A 24,575-nucleotide genomic window follows, 5' to 3' on the forward strand; every position below is an offset into this window, starting at 1 on the left:
ATTGACTCATGTTGTGGATTTAAAAGAGCTAATATATATACATAAAGAATTTTGAACACAACTTGGCACAGAGCAGGTGCTCAATAATTCTATTTAGTGAGAAGTATTGTATTTGGTTGGTCAAAAAGTTTGTTTGGTTTTTCCTGGATGATGGCCCTAGTAGCGCTTAGTTTTCAACTTCATTCGAAACAAGTTTGTTAGATTGTGTTGTGACAGCTGTTAGAGCAGCAAGGGTTAAAACCCCCATCAAAATTGGTGAATTTTTGTGTAGTCATTTTAATATTGACGATGGAATAAAATACGCAACTTTTTAGCATATTATGCTTTATTATTTCAAGGAAGGTAAAAACCAACTGAAACACACACAAAAAAGATTTGTGCAGTTTATGGAGGAGGTGCTGTGACTGATCAAATGTGTCAAAAGTGGTTTGCAAAGTTTTGTGCTGGAGATTTCCCACTGGACAATGCTCATGGCTGGATAGACCAGTTGAAGTTGATAGTGATCAGACTGAGACATTAATTGAGAACAGTGAGCGTTATACCACATGGGAGATAGCTGACACTCAATATATTCAAATCAATAAAGTTGGTGAAGATGAAAAATGTGTCTTTTATTTGATGGAAAGAAGTAAAACTTTTTGGCAAACCCAATATCTTACTATAATATGAGAAACATTGTGTCTCATTATAGTTTTAATTTGGATATTATTAGAAATTAGGCTAAACATCTTTTTACATATTTCAGTGCCTTTCTTTTTGGTAAACTGATCACATCCTTTTACTATTAAAAATGGGTTATTAGTCTTTTGTTTATTGATATAGATTGCTTTATATGTAAAGGAAATTAGTTCTGTATGAGTTGTGACTTTTTCCAGTTTGCATTTAACTTAATGTTATTTTATGCAGTTATGTAATTAAACTTTGCAATCTTCAATGATTTCTTAAGGGCCTTTCACACTGTGAAATTATTAAAACTACAACTCTTTCATGTTTTTAGAAGTTTTAGATTTACAGAAAAATTGAACAGATTATACAGCTAATTCCCATATACGTGCCCACCACCCAGTTTCCCATATTATTAACGTCTTGCATTAATGTGGTACATTTGTTACAGTGAGTGAACCAATATTGATACATTATTTAAAGCCTTCATTTTAACTTAGGTTCATTCTTTGTGCTACATAGTTCTATGGATTTTGACAAATGCCTAAGGTAATGTAAATACTATGAACAATATATCACATAGAATAGTTTCATTGCCCTAAAAATCCTGTGCTTCACCTATTCACTATCAACTTTTAAAATTGTCTCTATAGTTTTGCCTTTTCCAGAATGTTGTATAGTTGGAATCATACAGCCTTTTCAAACATTTTTTTTTTTAACTAACTCAACAATATCCATTAAGGGTTTGACAGTTGATTTCTTTTGCTGGATAATAATTCACTGTATGGATATACTATTTACTTGAAAGGACATCTTGGCTGCTTCCAGTTTTTTAGTTATGAATAAAGCTGCCATAAACATTTGTCTGCAGGTTTTTGTGTGGACATACGTTTTCAGTTCATTTGGGTAAATACCACCGAGTACAACTGTTCGATGATATGGTAAGACTATGTTTATCTTTATAAGGAACTACCAAACTATCCTCCAAAGTGGCTGTACAATGATTTGCACTCCCACCAAAATGAATGCGAGTTCCTATTGCTCCACATTGTGGCCAGCATTTGGTAAATTGCCAGTGTTTTGAATTTTAGCCATTGTAAAGGAAAGGGGTATCTTGTTATTTTAATTTGCAATTCTCTGCTGATATATGTTGAGAATCTTTTCAAATGCTTTTTTTTTTTTTTTTTTTTTTTTTGCCATTTGTATGTTTGGTGAGGTGTGTGTTCAGACCTTTTGCCCACTTTTTAATTGGGTGGTTTTATTGTTGAGTTTTAAAAGTTCTTTGTGTATTTTGGATACAAGTCCTTTATCAGGTATGTGTCTTGAAAATATTTTCTCCCTTTCGTTTTAAAATGTTTTAATGATTGTTTTACGTTTAAGTGTTTGTCCCAACTGGAGTTTATTACGGTAAAGGGAATTGGCTACCAGTTGCTCCAAAACTGATTAATCCACCTTTGCTTTCACCAATTTAAATGCTACATTTTCCACACACAAAATTTGTGTTTAAGTCTACTTTTGGATTTCTCATCTTTCCAATGTTTTATCGATTTATTTGACAGTACCACACTTTTAAAGTTGCTCGTTTCCAAAACAGTCAAGTATGTGGGGCTAGTACATCAACATCACTTTTTCAGAATTTTCAAGACACGGTGGCTACCTGAACCTTTATTTCCATTTGTAAAAGTCATATGCCAAGATCCACCTATGGGAAGCTCCAACCTCTTGTGACCTTCGGATGTCTTTGTCATTGTACTTTTCACTCTATTGGGATTTATTTTCCTTCCTGCCCGTTCTACTGGACTGTGAGCTCCACGAGGGTAAAAGAATGTAATTTACTTAAAAACTAAAGCCAAAACCAGAGTGCCTCAGTTGCCTCATTTATAGTATTTTACAATTTGCTTATGGTATATCATAAACAGTATGTTTGGGTTGTGAAGATTAAATGAGTTAATACTCATACTTAGAACACTAGCACACAGTAAGCATGGAATAAATGTTGAATACTACAGTGCTCATTATTAATTCTAAATTTCCTGTGCCTAGTATAATATCAGATACTAAGTTCTCAAGAAATGTTTACTCAACAAAAGAATTGAATAATAAACCATAAGGGATATGCTGACTTCTTGCTTTAATAAGTTCTAGTATCTATTTTTATAGGCTGCATAGTTTTGTCTCGAAATCTACTATGTAAACTGCTGGACAAAGCTAGTTGTAAAATATTCTTAAAAATAAATCTATGGAAAGCAAATTTAGTTCAATAAGCATTTATTGACTACCTACTGGAAGGTATGCTTGGGGGAGATGCAAAATTATTATTTTTTAAATCACATTGGTTTTTAGAAAGGAGAAATTATTGTCATACACAGTTCCAATGTTATCATCTTAAAAAAATAAAAACTCCTATTTGATTTTCAGTTCTGCCCTGTGGGAAAAATCTTAATTTTTAATGACTTAAAAAATAATGTATCTACATAGTTAAGGAAAAAAGTATAAAAGGTAACAGTAAAGAATGTCCCTCCCAACCAACCTCCATCCTCCTAGTTTCCAAACCTCCTACGGATAACTACAGCTTTCTTATGTATCTTTCCAGAGATTTTAAAAGGCGTAAGCAAATATTTAGATAATTCCCCAACCCCCATTTTCCACTAGTGGTAACAGTACATCTTGATTTCTTTCTTTTAACAATATACATGAAAAATGTTTTTATATCAGTATGTGAACAGCTCCTTCATTTTTTATACCTGCATATTATTCCATTATGAGTGTACCATATTTATTTAACCACGTTCCTGACAGACATTTACACTGATTCTAATTTCTTTTTACATACTCTCCTAAAAGTAATTTTATAGATATGTTGCTGTACTCAAGGGCAAACATATCTTAAGGTAAATTCCTGAAATTAGAACTACTGATGCAAAAGGTTCATGCATTAGTAATTTTAACATATATTTTCTAATTGCCCTCCATATCAACTTACAGCCCAATCAGAATATATGAAAATGATCCACTTATCATCCTGGGTGTATGGTATTGAACAAAAATATCAGGGTTAAATGACTGTCAAAATACTTTCTAAGTTATTCACTGAAAAGAGATTAAGGTTACGTTTCCTTTTGGTGGACATGGAGTGGGGGTGTCAGATTGACACTGGGTCAGAGAGCAGCACTGGTTACTTGACGAGTTGCTGTCTCTCAGTTCCAAACCTTCCCTTCTCTGCCCCACTTTGTGACACTAAACTGTTCCTGTGAACATTTTTCCTTTGGAACATGGGCTTCTTCAACAGAAGGCCCTGCAGTGACACTGCAAGGCTATCCCGTTAGGACGGCACCTCCCTTCTAGGCACCAGCCTCTGCTGTGATCAGTTAGCACGGGAACCCGGCAGTCCGTGCAGGTGTCTAGTTGTACCTTCACAGGCTTCTCCCCCTGCCAGCTCGGCTGCCACGGACAGACTCCAGCCTACCCTCAATCAGGCGCCTCCGTCCCTCCCCACAGCCCCAGTGGTAGCTACCCCTTCCTTACAGGGGTCTGAATCTCAGTGTTGAGGGGAAGGAGCCTGCTTGGTCCTTTGTTGCCTTATTATCTCCTCTCTCTCAGCACATTGCTAGTAGCTGCTTTCATTGCCCCTGCTTTCCCGTGAAGTCCTCTGTTACTTTTAGTATTTACTTCCTACCAGTCAACAATTTCACTGTTTAAATAACTGGTGTGATTTCTCCCTCCTGACTGATGTGATCATTAAGCAAAAATGCATCAAGATTTATAATAAAAAATTGTGCACTTCTGCCTCTCATTTTTGGTGTACAATGATCTGAATTGATAAATACAGAAACATTTGGATACTGATAAATGTGTATTATTGAAAGATCATGGGCATATTACCTCTCAGTTCCTATAATAGTTCCTTGCTAATTTTAAACTAGAGACCGTCCCTGTATATAAGCAGGGTACATCTACAGGTTCCAAGTATTCCAAGATGGCCCATGAATTTGGTTAATTTCTGGAATACAGTAAACAAAAGCAAAAAAATTCCCACCCTTATGGATCTCACATTCTTGTGGTGATAGTATCACAGTAAGACGAAGATCTGTTTGTGTTTTAAGACTAACCATTTCAAAGCAGGCTCATTCCCCATTTTACCACAGGCGCTCAACAAATATCTGGTAAAGTACTGTATGTTGTTGACATATAGTAACTTTGAGAGGTGGTTGTCAATAAGATGCTTAAATCTACATGGGGTTGACCAGAATGATAACCTAGCTGGCCTCTGTCCTTTACCTAAGGCTCCTGCAGTCACTCAGCTGCAAGCCCTCTGCTCTCCTCTCTTCCCTTCACTCAGGATATTTGTTCCAGGAAGTTAACAAGACCATTCATCACTCCACCATTTCCAATGGGTGTGTGGGGTAGTAGGTAGCAAAGAAGAGGCACCCTTGAGATCCCAGGGACCAAAAAGGTTACAGGCAAACAAACCTGTTTAAATCAGCACATATTTACTTAGTTTCTGCGTATTAGACTGTTTTGATTGCTACCCCACAATAACTGAGGAGATAGGTTTTGTAATATTCATTTTATTGATGAGGAAACTGAGGATTTATCTACATCTAATTTAAAGTATCAGCCAGAATATAGATCTAGGACTGTCCAATTATGCTGTTTCTCTGCTAGTAGGCTGTCTTTTAGATCATGGTAATGAAATGACCTAGAAACAATATGAGCCTCATGGATGGAAGGGCCATTAGTTGATGTCCTCATTCTAGAAGATTCATACTTTCTAGAATGAATCTTAACTTCTTAGTATCTCAGAGGAAACATTTTTTAAAAAAATGTGTTTCCAATTCACTTGAAAATATTTGAAGGTATTCTACGGTATGAGGCCACTCAAATTTAGCCTAGTTGCTTGTCTAATCATAGTTCAGGTGGCTCTGAGGTTAGGTGAGAGGGGATACTTAAAAAAAAAAATTAGGACATACTTAAAATTTAAGCTGCCTAATTACAAAATTAAGACAAATTCCCCTAGAATTAAAAAAATAAAATCTATCTAGATAACTGATTCAAAAAGACTTATGTAGGTACAGAATTAATAAATTATGCTTTGGCAGTTGTTCAACAGACAAAGTACACCTAGAGAACATAAAAATTCTTTATTTAACCTAATCCATCTAATATTGAGATAGTCTGCTATATTAAAAACAAGACATTAAAAAAAATTACAGCAGTTAGCAAGGCAGTGACTAAGTCACTAAGTTTAATTTTATAGTCTTCATATTAATTTGATAATCATGTAATGATGAACAATATTTTCAGCCACTTTGGAGATAAAGTAACTTCTGCAAAGAGAATTCTAGTTGTCATTGAATTTCATGAAAGAGGTTTAAAACATTAGTTTATAGAAATAACACAATGTGAAAGTAAACCGAAAAACACAAAATATACCCATTCATCCCCAAGGTCTACAGCATCCCTTTAATCTGTCCCGATGCCTTCGTTTTACTTCTTTATTCCCGCTTCCTAGAGTGCAAACCGACTACTTAGCAATTAAGAAAACACCTACTGCTCTGTAGGGGCTATTTCGAGCCTAAGGTGCCTCTGTTCCTTTAATTTCTCAGTTAATCCTAGAAATATCTGAGGTTAAGTATTACTTGCATTTCAGAGATGAAGAAAACTGCAGCTGAGAAGAAGTTAAGTCACTTGGCCAAGGTCAAGTTATTAAAAGCAGAATTAGCATTTGAACCCAGGTCCCTGGGTCATGCTCTTTTGTTGCTTCATGGTGGTGCAGGCCACCTTTCTGAAGAGACTGGTACGTGGTACTTCTTAAGCTAACAAGGCTCTTTAGATTTAAATGTTCAATTCCAGGGCTAGGGGCCACTGTCGGTCCCTAGGCACTTGCAATTCCCTCCCCACAGACCTAGAAGCCCAGCAGCCCTGACCCCAAAGGATTAAAGTTGTTTCTCAGGCCCTCACAAGCCCTGATGCCAACAAATCCAAGCAGCTCCTCTCCCAACCTGGACGTAACGTAGTAAATGGGAAACTGTGTGCTTATATACCTTTAGTGAAGGCTGCCTAAGAGCTGTTCTATATAACAAAACTATGCAGGAAATATCTAGTGTCTTTTCATTTTAAAAATGAAAGAAAAGCCAATATATTTCATAATTACAGCTATATAATCTAAGTTCATTTTATATATAATCATAGATTTTTATTTCCCCTTCAGAACTGTAGCAGTGTTCTTAATAAGGCCCACTGTCAGTCATCTATTCCCTTCCTCCCCAGATAATTACAACTTTGAATGTTCAACAGCCATTCACATCAACTTCATGTTATAACTCAAAGTTAAAACATTCATGCTATAAAGATACCAGTCTTAAATTACTAAAGTTAACATACATTATTGCAATCTAACATAGTTCAATTTTTATACTTGCTACACCCCTAAAGAGAAGTGGGCACTTATCAGTAAGGGGAAATGTTTATTATTGTCATGCATTAGATACTATAAGCAAGAAAATAGGGTTTTTTAGAACTAATTTTTAAAAATTTAATTTTAATTAATGAAAAGAACTGCAAGACCACTCAGATTGCTGAACATTAAAAGGCTCACTATTGAAAATGGCTTAAAATACATAATTGCTTTTGTAAAATGAATATAAAAGTAGTTGCAGTATTATTAAGGTACTACCCTCATCAATATGACAAGCAATTAAAATCTAAAAATATCTGCATTGGGTTTTTAATAATAAATTGACTTAAGTCAAAACAATGACCTCAATATTTACTCAAGACTGATTTTCATAATTAGCTCCTCACTGACTGGTGTAAAAACAAAGAGCTCAAGGCCTCACCTTGGTTCACCGCTGCTGGTTTTCTCTCGGTTAGAGAAACTAGACTGTAAGCTACATAAAACCAGGAACAAAGTTTGTCGTGTTCACCCTGGCTCCCACAGCACTTTGCACAGTGCCTGAGCAAATATGTGATCAGCAAAAACCTGAATAACTGAATCAATGAAAGAGAAGAGTAAAATAACTTTATTTTTTCAGAAACCATTCTCTGTGCTCATACTATAATCTGGCAGCTCTAATTTCTAAAAATATGGACTTAAAATCTTACTCCAGTGATGGAAGGACCTGATGTCTCTCTCTCTCTTTCACACACACACACACACACACACACACACAGTAATTTAGACTGCACGAGTCAAAATTACATTATGAACTATGAGATATCAACATTATATAAATAATTTTTAATAGTGAAAAAGTGATTTGGAAGCCCTGTGAATTTTTACCCTACACATTTTGGAGGACATCACATGGGTTAACAACAAAATTGCATTTGTTCAGATAATCATTTGAATGTTTACATACATTTTTGGCTTGCTATTTATAACTAATTTAATTTACATTTCCTCATATTACATGTACTCCTGTTTAACATGTAATCAAATTATGCCAGTGAGAAAAATCCTCATAGTACCTTCATTGATTTGCTGATTCTAAGAAAACACTGAACATGAATATGTACAAAAAAGGCATTTGAATAAAACAGCATGTGCATTTTTCAATATCTGCACAGGTTGGTTTTTACATTTCTGTATGAGGAAAATATGAACAAAGCCCAGATTAACATGCTAAGATAATGGTTCAAGTGACTGCCATAAAAGAAGTACATACAGAGTAATGAGATCGAATCACATCCTTAGGTTCCGTGATTAGTGAGAGGATTTCCCCGGCCCTAAGTGCTTTCTTTATTATATTTCTTAAAAATACAATAGCAGCAGCTTTTCACAAGTCTCCACTACTGTGCATTAATGATGGAATCAAAACAACACAACAGACTCATAAGGACGAGAGGACTGCAGAACAACTAGATGTCACAGTTTTATGCTTCTTCTTGCTCTGGATAATTTAGAATTTTGCGGTGTGCCTGACGTAAATATTGCTGTTGTTTGAAGTAAACCTTGAATGCTCCTTTTATGGCAACAAAAGCAATTCCACCCTAAAATAAAAAGGAAAATTAGCTCTTTAAATGCAAAAATAGTGAAACATAAACAAAGTTTACACATTACTATCTTCATTCTATGGACACAGAGAAGTCAAGAAATTTTATTTAAGTTTCTCAGGAAGGCAATGAACCAGGCAGTCTGACCCTAGAAACTTTCACCATAATCTTGCTGGCAAAAGGGATGGGTGTGACGACTCATGCATATTCCCAGAGAAAGATCACCCCAGCACAGTTCTGGAAGGCCAGAACTAGTGCAGTGGGTCCTTCCTTTTTTTACTGCTATTGGATGACAGGACAAAATACAGGCTTAAGACACAGAAGCCACAGAATATTTATACTGTCCTTTGGGTTTTCTTTTTAAAGACAAATATCTAGTTCTTTCTCTTTTGTATAGTCACTTGAGAAAAGTAGTATTAAAGCCATCTTACCAAGATTGTCCTTTGTAAATTAGAGTTAACACTACTAAACATCAGTTTACCAACTATCGTCGCAATAGTAGGAAAGACAAGGGCTCCACACAAAATTCGGGTGGCAGAGACGTGATCTGCTAAAGGGTTAGCCTCAGCTGGGATTCGAGGAACAGGACAGCCAATCCCTAGAGAGAGAGAAAAAAAAAGCAGGGCATCAGTGTTAATAAATTAGCATAGCTAAAATATCTTTGCATGCAATGATTCTTCCATAAGATTAATTTGGCATGCCGTTACAACCACAATTCAGGGCCTTACCTGGAAATATACTGTTCAAAATTTGTAGTTTATTTGAGTATTTGCGCCATAATCTAAGCACGTAATCCTCCCAGCGAATCATCTTGCCTAGTATCAGCATGACAGGAATAGTAGGAAGTCCAATTAAAAGGAATAAAGGATCAGCTCTCTCCATAACATCCAAACCTTCTTTATGGCCTACAACCTGTGAAACAGATAGCATTTGCTAGAATGATTTCCTTATCTAATAAAGGGATGTGACATGCTTGAGCTCAACTCATTTTAGAGGAAATGTTAAATGTCAAAAGAATACAGAAATAAAAAGTTAAAAAGAATAAGCTGGAAAGCTATCAGTCCCGATTTATTTATAAGAACTATCTCTCAGTCAAGGGGGAAAATACCGATTTCGTATTACACTAGAACAGAAGCTTTAAAAATGGTTGACTCACAAACATTAAAAAAAATATTTATTTTTAGAAAGAGGGAAAGGAGAAAGAGAGGGAGATCAACATCAATTGGTTGCCTCTCGCACACACCCCAACTGGGGACCGGGCCTGCAACCCAGGCGCGTGCCCTGACTGGAATTGAACCGGTGACCTTTTGCTTTTCAGGACGATGCTGAACCAACTGAGCCACTCTGATCAGGGCTGATTACATTTGAACAGAAGGGATGGGACTTCTGGTTCTTGATTCCATTCCTCTAAATTGATTTGGTTTGCCTGGGCTGTTTTAGGTCCTATTTGCCTTCTAGCAGGGCATCTGTTTTCCTGTTATTCCTACTAGGAGGTAAGCATAGCCAGCCAAGGGGCAGAGCCTGTTTTCAGGAGATGGTCTGAAACTCTCTTCTCCTTGGCTTGTCCTTATTCAGTGGTGTCTGAGTGATGGATACAGTGAGATTGCTCTGGTTGGCTAAATGCCTGCTCTACACACCTAACTCTCCTAAAATGCAATTCCAAGATCTAGTTGGGGGACTGCTGTAAGGAGTTCTGGCTATAGGTTCCAGTAATTTTTTTCCAATCCAGGAATCCTCCAGTGCCCTATCTATGAGGTAATGAAGCTAAAACAAACCTTCCCCACTCATCTGGCAGTCAGGGCTATTTCTCAATTGGTTTAGATCCCAGAGGGCAAGAAGTACACGATTAATTTGTATCTGTCAATTCCCATACTTTTCACTTGCTGATCAATCTTAGCCTTATAATTCTCTTAACACCATCGTTTTGTTCATGAGCCTCTTATTTTTAACTAGACAATTTCCATGAAAATTCTCTTTCAAAGGTCTCAAATGATCTCCCTTTAGCCAAAGTTTCAATTACTCACAAATGAAACATATTTCTCTGAGGGAATATTCTTGGAAGTTAAGATAGGGGAAGGAGACTACTTCAGAATCTTGAACTTTGAGCCCACCCAGTTATCACACAGTAAGAACAACTTGACAGAAGGACACTATTGAAAAGGACTGTATGTAGCTTTTCTGATCACAGTTGAGGACTAAGCCAGGAAGAAAGGATCAGAAGGACCTGTCTATATTTTTGATTGGAAGGACAAAAGAAGAAAGGGCAAGGAAAGAAGGCAGGGAAGACTAGAAGCTTCAAGGGATAATATACACTCAGAAAAGCAAGCTCATGAGGTATTTTTGAAAAACAAGACGCTGTTTATGTCACTATTACAGCATAATCTTTTAGGTGGACTACAAGGAAGTATGAAAGAAGGTCAAGCTGGGAATGACCAGGGCAAACTGAAATTTTAGAAAACAGACTTGATTCAGATAGGAATATTTTATAAAGTTATGTGGAGAAGACCAAAATGGGTGCTTTTAAAATTTCAGTCAGGGCTCTAGCCCAGACTTGCACTTGGTTAACCTATCTAACCAAGACGTAACATTAAAGGGCAGGGGGCTAGCCTCTTCCAACTAGTCATAAACCATGGCATCAGTACCTGATACTCTTCAGTGTCTCCAGGTAGAAACTTAACAACTTCACACATTGCCATGTGAAGGGTGACTGTTTTGAGTTGCTCTTAAGTGAAATAGTTTGGCTCACAGTATTTCATAAACCCTAATCCCACTCTGGTGGTAAAAGTAGACCATCTTTATCTATAACATTATGCTTTCCCAGGATATTCCATTTTTATATCACTTATTTTCAATATAATGACCACTTTATAAAGTTGCAACTAAATGTGACTTAAATACTCTCAAAGTGTTAGCAAACAAGTTTGAAAATTCCTTTGCTGGGTTATTCTGTTTAGAATTTAGGGTTTAGAAAAACAAAGCAGAATCAATATTCAGGGATGGACTATAGTAAGAGAAAGTTTATTTCTCATGGACAGCAGCTCAAACCTCACAACCAGGTGTCTAAGAATAAGGAAATAAAAAAGAAAACAGGGCAGACAGTGAGCAAAGGCCCATCATCCCACTTGGTACAGACAAAGCACAGAGGGATGCTCTGTGCTCAAGCTAAGGCTCACCATGCATGCTTACTCGCATGCATTAATTTCTTCAACTTAGCTCTGATTATGCACCAGACACAGGCCTTGGCACTGGGGATTAAATGGTGAGCTAAATGAATGTGTTCTGGAGGTGAGAGACAATCAAATCAAACAAGTGGGCAAATGTAAATGCTGTAAAGAAAACAGAATAGTATAACAACTGTAATATGCTACCTGCTACTGTCAGAATCAAGGGCAATAAATGGAAGGTGAATTAAGCAAATAAGGCTCATTTAACTTTCATCAATACAAAAACAGCAAACTTTGTGTATGATCATGTACATTCTAGTTTTATGCTGTAAGATTTAAAAACAGATTATTTTCTGAAACAGACTCGTAGATACAGAACAGACTGATGATTGCCAGAGGGAGGACTGTGTAAAAAAGGCAAAGTAAGTAAGATGTACAAATAGGTAGTTACAGAATAGTCACTGGGATATAAAGTACAGCGCAGGGAATATAGTCAATAATATTGTTATAATTATATATGGTGCCAGGTGGGTACTGGAAATATTAGGGGTAACATTTTGTAAAATACATGATTATCTAACCACTGTGCAGTACACCTGAAACTAATACAAAATAACACCAAATATAAACTGTTAATTGAAAAATAAAATTTAAAAAATAAAGACATTATTTTTAAGACTTCAATTTTGGAGTGAGATTCAGGAACTAAGAAGTTCCTCAGGAACTTTTCTAAGAGTTTATTATCCACGTATAAAATAAAGGCCAATGGAATTGTAGGTTTGGAGAAAAGCTTATTTTTCTGCTTCAGAGCTAAAAGCTAGATCTTCATATCCGGCTAAGCCTGTGGATCACCAATGCTGAAAAGCTAAGACTTTTAATTAAGGCCTAATCTTTTAAAGCACTGCATATTAGAACCCTGCCTTTAAATGGGAATATGGAACAGTGATGAACTAAGAGGCTCCTTAGTTAGATTTATGATAAGTAAGTGCAGTGTAATTAAGAATGGACAATGCTTATTGGTGTTGTTGTTATACTAGATGCAAAAGTAGAACCAGGTTAAATATTAAGGTTCCACTGTTCCAGGAGAAAATGTTCCCGTTGCCTCTGGAACCAAGTTTCACTTAGGAGCCCAAGATTAGGGATAGGAGTCTTGATGCTTCTTCCTTGCTGTGTGGTACTGGACATGTAAATTCTCTGAACCTGTAAACTAGGAATAATTGATAGTATCTATGCTACAAGATTGTTGCAAGGATTAAACACATCAGTGCTTGAAAGGTCTTCAGCCTAGTGCTGAGGGAAAAAGAGTAAAGTATTGTGTTCTCTTTTCAATAAAAATTTAAGTGGAAGTTCCTATTTAAGTTCCTCACAATTAACAGAGCTTGAACCTAAGACTGATTAAAAAACAAAAAAAGGGGGGGGGGAATAAATGGGAAAAGAATAGTGGTCTGATTCCTTAATCTGATTTACTTAAGAGTAGTTAGAGAAAAAAAGAAAGAAATAAAGTCAAGTGTCAAAAGAAAACCCTAAATACTTCTGATGGTGTAGTGGGGCACATTCCCTAACAAATTTGCTCAGGTAAGTCAAAGTCTTCCTAATACACCTAAACCACACACAGTACTACCCATTGTCCACAGCTAATCTCTCTCATTTCTGAGCTAAAAAAAAAAAAAAAAAAGAACCTTTTCATGTGAGACAATACATGTAAAGGTTATTTCTAAGTGATAACACCTAATATATACGTATTATGATAATTTTAGGTCTTCTCTTTACTGTCACCATTAACCATTATGTTCATTTTTGTCTCCTTGCTTATATCATTTCTTCCCTCTATCAATTCAATTATTTCCTTCAAGAGTCAGCACAAGACTTACCTTTTTTGTAACTTCAAATGATTCTTCACTTTTACTGAATTAGAATACTGCTTATGCAGTCCTCTACGCCCTCTTCACATCTATTTATATAACCTTGTAACTGTTTTCCAGGTCATTTATGTACACCTTGTCTTAAGACAGACTACATTCCTTGATGCTGGGGATCACAGCCTTCAATTTGTTTTATATTTTATGCAGACCTCAGCTCAGTGTTAACTTTTTGAATGAATCATACCAATATGGTTCAACATGCCAGGGTATAACTGGTAGCCCTTTTTAGAGGATATAAACTATATTCCTAATGGGCTCCTGTGTTGTTGAAGTGTCCCCATTAATTATAAAAATTCTTTTAAGATTTAGTCTAAAGTCTTTTCCTCAAGAAGAGCAGTCCCATTTCTTATAGTTAATTAGGTCTTAAAGAAATCACTGTCTCAGAGGGCCTTAGTTTCCTTATCTGCAACAAACATACACCTGTAATGTATTTGTACTTTAAATAATGTATAATGTGTTCTAAGTTTTTATGTCTTTCTCAGTCCTAATGAATCGTCCTGAACTTCCTTGATCTACTGATGTACCGATACTTACTACTGGAGTAAAGTGAATTATTGCAGAGAATATAATCAACCAAACAAACCTGTTACACTTGATAGAACTGATAATATTAAAAAAACTCAATACTAATGAAAGCCTGTTAAGTGTTAGTCTCTATGTATATGCTATACAGGAATGCATAAGTATAAATAAGATAGCCTCTACTCTTAAGCAAACTACTTTCTAATAGGAAAAGTAAGACCTGATACAGGAAAAGTTAAATAACTTAGCTAATCTATATAAGAAATATCATTAGGTTGGCACAAAAGTAGCTGCCATTTGAGGAATAAAAAATGTCATTAATGTAGAGGAAAAAAACCACAGTGGGCAATTGTCTGGTAAGTTTCATCTGGAAGAAAAGTGGCTGAACTAAGCCTGAAAGGGGGGTTTACATTTGGATTAGTAGAGAGGGAACTGGAAGCACAGGTAGTAGGCAGGCAGGTGATATAACCCAAAGAACAGAGGTAAAGAAACCTAAACAATGTAAGGAAGGTTGGAAGAGACAGCCCCACAGGCTCTCAGAGCAGAATGAAGTAAGACTATGGAGGGCGCTGAATAACAAATCAGGTTAAGGAAATGGAATTTTTTTCAAGTTAGTGGTTCTCAATCTTTATCCACTACACTCATGACAAATGGTAATTTACTGTTTGTGATTCATTCCAGTGACTATATCCAGATTTTTGGGGTGTCATCAACATTTTATGAAGAAGCCTGGTAATACTGTCTCACCATGACTATTAATGGAGAAACCAGAAAGACTGCTTACTATGGACCCTGGCATAGATAGGTTACATGCAATTTTTGGAATATTACATATTAAGTCCTCACTTTCATGGTGTGAACAGGTGCTATGATTATAGGAGAAATGATAAAAAAATAAAGCTAATTTTACCATAAGGTAATTGATATAAACAAGAGTTAAGTTCCTACAGTATCTCATCAATATAAGATGATGCTGAAAGTAACATTACTTGAGAACCCACTTTAACTCCCTTTTTCTTCCATATACTAATTTACAGTAAAGAAAAGCAAGTTATATCATCTATAAACCTAAGTGTATTTATTGAGTTACTTATGAAATGCTTAACCAATCTAGGTGCTGCTTTTGAGAAGCACTACTTAAGGCAGAGGAGATGGTCAGCTTGAAATAAGATGCTACAACCCTGGCTGGTGTGGCTCAGCTGTTTGGAGTGTCGTCATCCTGGAACCGAAAGGTCACGGGTTTGATTCCTGTTCAGGGCACATACCCAGGTTGTGGGTTCAATCCTGGGTTGGGGCAAGCACGAAAAGGCAGCCAATTAGTGTTTTTCTCATATTGACATGTTTCACTTTCTCCTTTCCTCTCTCTCTAAAGCAACGAGAAAATGTCCTTAGGTGAGGATAAAAAAAAAAAAGATATTGAAGGTATTATTTATGAAGATTCATTTAAAAGGACAGATTGAGAGAAGAGAATAAAGTTAGAGGAACCAATCAAGAAGCTCTGTTAGCCATCCAGGTTACAATGGTGGAGTAACAAGAAACCACGAGGTGGAGACTATGGAAAGGAAGCCATGATGTAAGACATCAAAATGAAAGTAGCTTGGAATTGCTCAGGGGACTGCATATGGGGCTATGTAATGGAAAGCTAAAGGTAATCCTAAGAATGTAGAGTATAAATTGAGTAGATGAAAATATAATAGTAAGAATAAAAAATACAGATAAATAATAATGGGAATTAAATTCAGGTTTTAAACTGAGAAAAACAAGTTAGGTTTTAAACTGAGAAAAACAAGTTTGATTTTAATAATACTGAAGTCACAAGAGGTCATTTAAGGAGACGGGTCAAAGCTGCTATTGTAGAACTGATTTGAGGAAACATGAGGTCAAAAGACATGGATCAGAACACAAAAAGCACAGCAATGATAGCTGAAAATCTTTAAGGAAGAGGTATACAAAGAGAGAAGAGTCAAGGGCCTGGGACTAAACCTCTCTAAGTCTCTCTAATCTTCATGAACAGTTATTGATTATGGCATTGTTTAATAGTAGTAAAATACTGGAAGCAACAAATTTGCTAATCAACAAGAGACTGGTTATAAATTATAGTAGTTCTGTATGTAGAATACTAGGCAAATTTCTGTACTCTTACATGAAAAGATCTCCAAAATTCACTGTGAAAAAAGAGGTATGTAGCTCCAATATACTTCTTTCGGGTTAAAAATAAAAAGTGTGTGTGCGAGCCCGTGTGCGTGCATGAGAGAGAGAGAGAGAGAGAGAGAGCGCGAGCATATTGAGTTGGCTAAAAAGTCTGTTATGTTTTTCCATTAAAATAAAAGACATTTTTCATTTTCAGCAATAATTTTGTTGATTTGGAAAGTTTGAGTATGTTGGCTATCTGCCATTATTGGCTTCTAGTGGGTACAGGCAAGGGATGCTGCTAAACATCTTCCAATGTATAAGACATCCCCACAGCAAAGAATTATTTGGCCAAAATGTCAGTAGTACCAAGAAACTTTGCAAACCACTTCTGACATGTTTGATCAGTCACAGCACCTTTTCCACACACTGCACAGATCTTTTTATGCATTTCAGTTGTGTTTTTACCTTTCTTGAAATAATAAAGCATAATATGCTGAAAATGTTGCATATTTTCTTCCATCATCAATATTAAAATGGCTGCACAAAAATTCACCAATTTTGATGTTTCTAAAAAATGCACGCTGATCTGACAGCTGTCACAATACAATTTAACAAAAAAAAAATTTTTTTTTAAAGATTTTATTTATTTATTTTTAGAGAGAGGGGAAGGGAGGGAAAAGAGAGGGAGGGAAACATCAATGTGTGGTTGCTTCTCATGTGCCAACTGGGGACCTGGCCTGCAACCGAGACATGTGCCCTAACTGGGAATTGAACCCACGACACTTCGGTGAGCAGGCTGGCACTCAAATCTACTGAGCTACACCAACTAGGGCCTAACAAAATTGTTTTGAATAAAGTTAAAGACAACTAAGAGCTACCAGAGCCATCATAGGGAAAAAACATAATGAACTTTTTGGACAACTTAATATTTATTTTTTCTTGCATATGTACAAAGAAAGTTTGGAAGAATATATGTGAAATTAATAATAGTGGCTACCTGGGGAGATAAGGAGAACTTGGGCAAATAAATGACAGGAGTAAGAAGACTTTTCACTAAATAGTTTTTTATATATCATGTTTAGGTCATAAAAATGTTATTGTCCAAAATAAATTTTAAAACTCCTAACAAAGTCTATTTTACAGATCTTCACATCAAAAGTAATATAATTGTGATAACTGATGTAATTTTATTACATCAGAAGTAATTAAATAGTGAACCTGCATCACTGTCACTGCTCCGTAAGTCACAGCTGTCCAATAGATAGAGCCAACCATTATTCCCGCTGCAGCAAATGGACAGGCTTTTGAGATCAGTCTATCTGCAAGATCCAAGACGTACACAACTGGACCTATGAGACAAAAAACAAAGTTTCAACACAAGACAAATTTTTTTAAATGACTTACTCAGTATTTTCCATAGATCTAAAATATTTTAATGAGGCTGGTTGTTCTGATGCTTTAGAAATAACTGTTACAAATGCGATGGAGCCCTAGATTTGAATATCTTTAGAACTCAAGTCATCTGCATAAATAGCTAAATTTTATTTCCTAAATTAAAAAAAATAGCCTCTTTAAATTTTTTTCTTTATCAGTAAATCTAAGATTAAAACCTCAAACACAATTGCTTCTTATAAAAGAAATGGTTCTCTAACTTCTCTTAATCACATTGGCAACCACAGAATGGAATGGCCATTTTAGCTTGCCGATCCCAAACAGTTCCGGGTCACAATTAAATTCTCTAGTACTTGGTAAGAACAGCACTTCTTTGACTTCACTCAGTACTTCCTTGGTACAGTGTGTGAAAATAACCAAGCCTATTTTCTTGTAGTTACACAGTCAATCTATCTTACTTTGATTTTCAATATGCTATAGTTAGTGGAGTATTATTCTCTAACGAGCTTCTTTTAATGATCATAATACCAGTTTTTATGGCATTTCAACAGCTGTGTGTGCCAATTATGCTTCTTTTATTATGTGTTTAACTGTGAAATTTGGCTACTACCTCCCTCTGAAATTTATTTGGAATAACTACATTTGGAAGTATTCTAATTAACTTCCATTTAGCCTAATAATATAATTTAGCTCCAGAATTTTTCAGAACAGTGGAAGGGCCTCAAGAACTGAATATGTAAGCTTAATCAAACGAGTATGAAACCTTGATTTAATAATCATAATATTTGTTGAATACTCACTAAATGCAACATATTACTTGAAATGTACAAGTGTTTTTACCTACCTTCTAGGGGCTTACAATCTATAGGAGGATGCTATATACAAAAACAATTTATTTTCATTGTATAAAGAAATTAACATAGCAATGCAATAAAATAAACATATAAGAACAGCACTCCTCTACAGAACTTCTGATTAATATGTCCCCCTGATCACTGGAGCCAGTAATATCACTAGACTCTGTATAAAGAAAGACCACATTGTGAAGTAGAAAGAATGTTTGGAGGGATATCAAATGACCTATGATTTAAATTTAGCATATTTACTTACTGTTGTCAAATTTTAATTTACATAACATGTAAAACTTTGACAAGGTATCTTTTGAGACCAAATAGATAAAGTAAGCCTAGTTCAGTGCATACCAATTCTACATTCTCTAACAATAGCATTTCTTAAGTGTCTACATGATACTAGGCGCTGTGCCACAGGTATTACATGCATCATTATTTAATCTCATTAAGTAGGGTTTAATCCTTAAAATATACACATTTACTGGGTTGTTATAACTATCTCAGAAGGCAAAAAGAGTCATTTTAGTGAGTCACCAAGGATCCCTCAAATGTTGGTACTACAATTTAAAGACAACAATTCAATTTTCTTATTCTCTACTGACAATTCTTTAATCAGAAAACTGAAGCCACATGAGACCAGCTACAGACTCCACAGCACATGTATTCATCTACCAGATCCCATCTCCTCTCCAACTCAAACCCACAGCTCCAGCAATTCTCTTCTGCTCTTTGCTGGATGATGTCATTATTTTTTCTATCTTAAAGAAACTCTTCACTTGATCCTTCTTCCCCCAACTGCTCCATTTCTTTGCTCCTTTTCCAACAAAATTCCTCAAAAGACTAACCTGTTTTCACTCTTGCTCTCATTCAGTTCTCTATTGAACCTACTCCATGAAAACTGCTCATTAAGGTCAATAACAACTTACGCATTGCCAAATCCTATCTCAGCTTTCCTCTCATTTGGCCTGTCGGCAACATCTGACAGAGATATCCATTCTTCCTACTATATGGTTCTTCATTGCATTTTCAGGACATCACCATCTCTTGGTTTTCTTTCCACCTCACTAGCCACAAACTTTTCAGTCCCCTTTGCTGGTTCCTTCTCTTCTTGATGTCAGCGAGGCCCACCCTGCCACCTTACACCTCACTATAGACTCCCTATTTGGTCACTCTGCTATAGTTTTCTTTTTTTCCAAAGCATTTCTCACTAACATACTCTACTTATTAATTCTGTTTCTACATATTAGAACAGGGGTTGGAAACTATGGCCCATTGGCCAAATCCAGCTGGCTACCTGTTTTTGTAAATAAAGTTTTATTGGAGCATGGCTATACAGAAAACCTAAAATACCTTTTTGTTGTTTGTTTTTTAACAGGAAAAAGTTTGCCAACTCCTTAGCTAGAACAAAAGCTCCAAAAAAACAAACAAACAAAGAAACCCCTTACGGTCTTCCTTTCTCATTATTCTGTACAAAACCCAAGTTACAAGACTATTTCCTACCTAGTCAGAATCAAAATTTATATGGAAAGAGGTATTTTGCATTCTTCCAATGTACTTTCTTCTCCTCCTCTTTTCAACACGGTACTTGAACTATCTACTGAGAGAATAAAGCAAGTTAAGTCCTAAAAAAATTAATCAACGAAAAATTTGGATGAAAACATAATTCCTGAAAAGTAATCCATCACTACCATTTTTATCTATTTTGAACATGGGCAATCTAGAGATGTTTGAATTCTCTTCCCTTTAAAGATCTCAGATGGTTATAACAAAATTAGCTCAATTTTCAATTTTCTTCCTGAATCACTGGGTGTGAATTCTTTTGTACATGCAAAAACAAACAAAATCCTCACTCTTCATTTTGGAAATTTTCTGCTTACCCTTTGGGTCATATACAAAAGATATGCTGGATTAGCCCTGGCTGGTGTGGCTCAGTAGATTGAGCACCGGCCTGTGGACCACAGGGTCGCTGGTTCAATTCCTAGTCAGGGCACATGCCTGGGTTGTGGGCCAGGTCCCCATTTGGGTGCACGCAAGAGGCAACCACACATTGATGTTTCTCTCCCTCTCACTCTCTCTCTCCCTTTCCCTCTCTCTAAAAAATAAAATCTTAAAAAAAAAAAAAAAGATATGCTGGATTAAATAAAAACTCTGGCTGCATTTTGTGGTCCCTAATTCTAGTTTTTGTGACAAAATTCTATTTAGACTTTTCTCTTGTTTGTCTAAATCTCTCAAGGGTCTTCCAGACAAACTAGTTCAAGATTAGTTTAATAATTAAAAGATTAAATGTCTAGTGGAAAATGTACCATTAGAATAATAAAGCTGCTACCCAGAGGAGGTATTTCTGAGAACTAAAGATTATCTAGGCAAACTATTTGGTGAATGAGAACAATCAATGAAGTCCTCTGGATGACAGTCCCTAAATCATACCCCTGCTCTTAGGAAGCTTATTGTGTGCTACTACCTCATGACTTGGTGTCACAAAAGGAAAACAGTAATAGCCACTAGAGTCTTCTTACTGTCAGATTACAGCACAAAGAATTATAGGAAGTGAGGAAAGGCAAGACTCTAGCCCTTGAAAACCTTAATTCTAATGGGAAGGAAGAAGTATGAATAAATGCACCTTACAAATTAAATATATAAGGACATAAAAATGGTTCAATATTTTAAAAGGGCATTATTAAGTTCACCATTTATATTTTCAATAGTATTGTATTTACATAATAGGTGACAATTTAAAGGAAATCTATTGTGAATTCGTTCGTACAATAAAAAAGCTGTAAAGAAAATAACTACAACCTAATTTTGCGGTAAATTTCAATTTTCACATTTCAGATTTAAATGACATCAAATAGTGAGCTGAGAACTATTGGGGAGACTCCTAACTTGATGTCTACTGAAAAAGAAGTAATGAGTTTTATCTGGCAAACACTGCAACTGTAGATTTGCTGCAGCTGTGATTTAATTTAAAGTCTATATGTATGAATGGTGTTAAAGGCTTATCTTGGACGATAAATTAAAGTGAAAAACAGTTAATACCTAGCATTCAACATATGCTGGCACTGCTTACAATACTACCCAGAATTCCTAGGACCTGTCTCAGAGATAGGAAGGTATCCTCAAAAATACCAACTATGAGGAACTAGTATAAATGACCCATGGACATGAACAAGAGGGTGGGGACTGACTGTGGGAGAAGGGGTGGTGGGCGGGACAACTGTAATAGAACAACAATTTAAAAAAAAAATTAAAAAAGAAAAAAGAAAATCATGAAAACATGCAAAAAATATTGAACAATTCTTGAAAAATAATTTCTATGTTACGAGTGTCATAGTTTATAACACAGAACGTAATTAATTAGCATTTTTAGGTACTTCATAAGATAACCTGAGAAGATTATAGCTCCCATGAACTCCAAGGTTTCTGTTAAGTGGGCAATGGTTTATAAAAGAGAATTAACAAGCAAATAGATTGCTTGCAGAAGCTATTCAAGTTTCCATGTTTTGGGGTTTTTTCATTTGCACTGAATTATTTTGCCCTAGACCCAACTCAAATGCCAACTTAAGTCAAAACATCAACCCCACTTTCAGACTCAGAACCATCCAGAACTGCAAGTTTTGGAGGCCACCAAGAGTCCAACAATATACTTTTAAATGTCTCTTCTTGCTCCAACTCTTCTTTTTGTTGTACTCTTCTCTATTTTGATTAAGCCTGTATGAAAGCCCAACTAACCAATGAAAACTAATTTAGCTTGATAGACGTTGATTTAATTGCTCTACCCCACCCTGTTCACATCCCAAGAAGCTTCCTTTACGTACTATCCCACAAGATGCACTTACCCCTTTGCTTGTGCATAATGTTAGTACTTTATGCTCTTGTTCAATGTTTGTTCAGTTGTCTCAATATCCTTTATTTCTGGCCATGTCAGCATCATCTTAGATTGAAAACTCCCAGGGGGCAGGGGCCATGTCTGTTTAACTCGTTTTGTACAGAGCCTAGGACAGAACCATGTACAGATAGGTGCTTAAAAAAACGCTTCTTGATGATGATTGTCATCACTCTCAGGGACTCTCTAGGCTCTCAGCACATGGTACTTGGCAGTACCTCAGGGCAACTTTGGCCTGTTCCACCGGGAACCAAAATATAATGGTACAGGAACTAACTACAGCCCTCTGGCAAGTATTTGACTTAATCTGTTGTTTAAAAAGGTTTTTTTTTTTAAGTATTAATTAATTATATGATCCCAAGTCAACAAATGTAAATTTTATTAAGGACATGAAATAATATCATAACAACCAATTCAATTAAAAGTATATGGAAATCCTGATGGGATAGTAAAGAGTTTTAACTCTCTAGCATTTAACACTGTTTATAAACACTGGAGGTGAGGTCTAAGAGCCTCAGGCAAGCTTATATACGTTTCATCTTCATTGCTCTACTTATAGGTTTAGTTTTCCATTATTATGTAAGAATAAATATCCTGCAAACTCAAGTAAGCAATGTAAGTTACACTGCTTAATAAGCAGTTAGTCATTAGACAGTAAACAGAGAAGAAAGGATATGCTCTTGGACAATTTTTTAGAAAACCAAGCTAATAACTGACAAAAAAACTCTCCCTTCCAAAACTTTGAAGAATAAAAAATCCAGAGTCAAATCAAATGAATACCATTCCTCCAAGTGCATATACACAGCATAGCACCACGAATAATAACTAAAGATCATCATAATTCTTTATGATTACATAGTTTGTGACAAGGGAAAACTTAAATTTATCCTAAGAACAGAATAATCCATAGAATATTTGTGGGCTATAAGGTCAATTACTAAGTACTTATTAAGCACCTACTGTACACGTTAACATTTTACTATGTATTAAAGTAAAGGTAAATAAAATTTAACATACTAGCCTCTGCCTCCAAGGAGTCTACAATCTAGTTAGGAATAAACAATTTTAAGGCAAAATTAATAAATGTATAATAGTATGGTACAAACTATACAAATACATGTTAATGAAATTTTAATTAAAGAGTTTTAAAATTACTGTACTTACTAATTAACAGAAGTGGATCTTAATCTAGATTTGAAGTTGATAATCTGAAAAAGGGGAATGCTAAAAGACCTTTTAACTAGCCAGAAGACTTTATTCAAAAGGTTTATATATATATTTTAAAAGCTGGTATAGCAGTGAGGTGGGGTTTATTTGATAGAAACCTCGACCAGATCTTTAAAGAACATGACACAATAGGTAGGAAGTAAGTTGCTGGTGAGAGACATGCTAACATGAAAAAGATATTTAGGGAAAACTAATAACAGATTATTTAACGTCAGAATAAACTAGAAGAGAATCCACAAGACTTTGTATCCAAAGCAAGTACAAAGAGAGAGAAAGTAGTAGCAATCTAGAGAAGCTTAATATAAGACTTAGGAAAGGATCAAGAAACATTAAAACTTATTAGAGAAAAGATAATGTTGTCTGCTTTTTGTAGAAAACCGTACCTAAGGTTATTAAATTTTTTGACTTTCAAAAAAGTTCACGGTTTGATGAAACACCACTATCAATTATCATTGATACATAAAAAAGAGATGGCAATATTATGAACATACTACATATGTTTCTGTCCAGAAAGTATCCAACCATGTACTGTTAAAAGTAGAGACATCTTTTGAAGAGGATACAAGATATAAGAAACATTGTACACAGGACAATGATGCCTCGGCCCCCTTCAAAGCAGGCACCTTGGGACCTCACACAGTTCTCCCAATCACCATCAGCTGCCCCATCATATTTTCTTGAATCTCAACAATGGTCTGAAATCTCTGCCCCTTTAAAGGTGATTTTAGTTTTGGGAAAAGCCAGAAGTTGCAGGTCGCCAAATTTGGGCTGTAGGGGAGCTGAGTCACCTGGGTGATTTGATGTTTCGCCAAAAAACTCTGCA

At 35.7% G+C, this 24,575-nt stretch overlaps 1 protein-coding gene across 1 annotated transcript in view; it reads right to left on the minus strand.

Annotated features, from left to right (window-relative positions):
- Positions 1 to 7,667: 7,667 nt before the first annotated feature.
- The window catches only part of MARCHF5 (membrane associated ring-CH-type finger 5), a 58,487-nt gene continuing 41,579 nt past the window's right edge, over positions 7,668 to 24,575 (minus strand). The window contains exons 3-6 of the mRNA XM_090277969.1: positions 17,618 to 17,748; positions 9,387 to 9,570; positions 9,090 to 9,256; positions 7,668 to 8,655 (exon numbers count right to left, since the gene is read on the minus strand). Coding sequence (XP_090134095.1) covers positions 8,539 to 8,655; positions 9,090 to 9,256; positions 9,387 to 9,570; positions 17,618 to 17,748 — 599 coding nt within the window. The 3' untranslated portion in view covers positions 7,668 to 8,538. The remainder of the gene's footprint in view (positions 8,656 to 9,089; positions 9,257 to 9,386; positions 9,571 to 17,617; positions 17,749 to 24,575) is intronic.

Source organism: Furipterus horrens, unplaced genomic scaffold, assembly GCF_987537825.1.
Source record: "Furipterus horrens unplaced genomic scaffold, mFurHor1.1.pri manual_scaffold_5, whole genome shotgun sequence".
In the NCBI taxonomy this organism is placed as follows: domain Eukaryota; kingdom Metazoa; phylum Chordata; class Mammalia; order Chiroptera; family Furipteridae; genus Furipterus; species Furipterus horrens.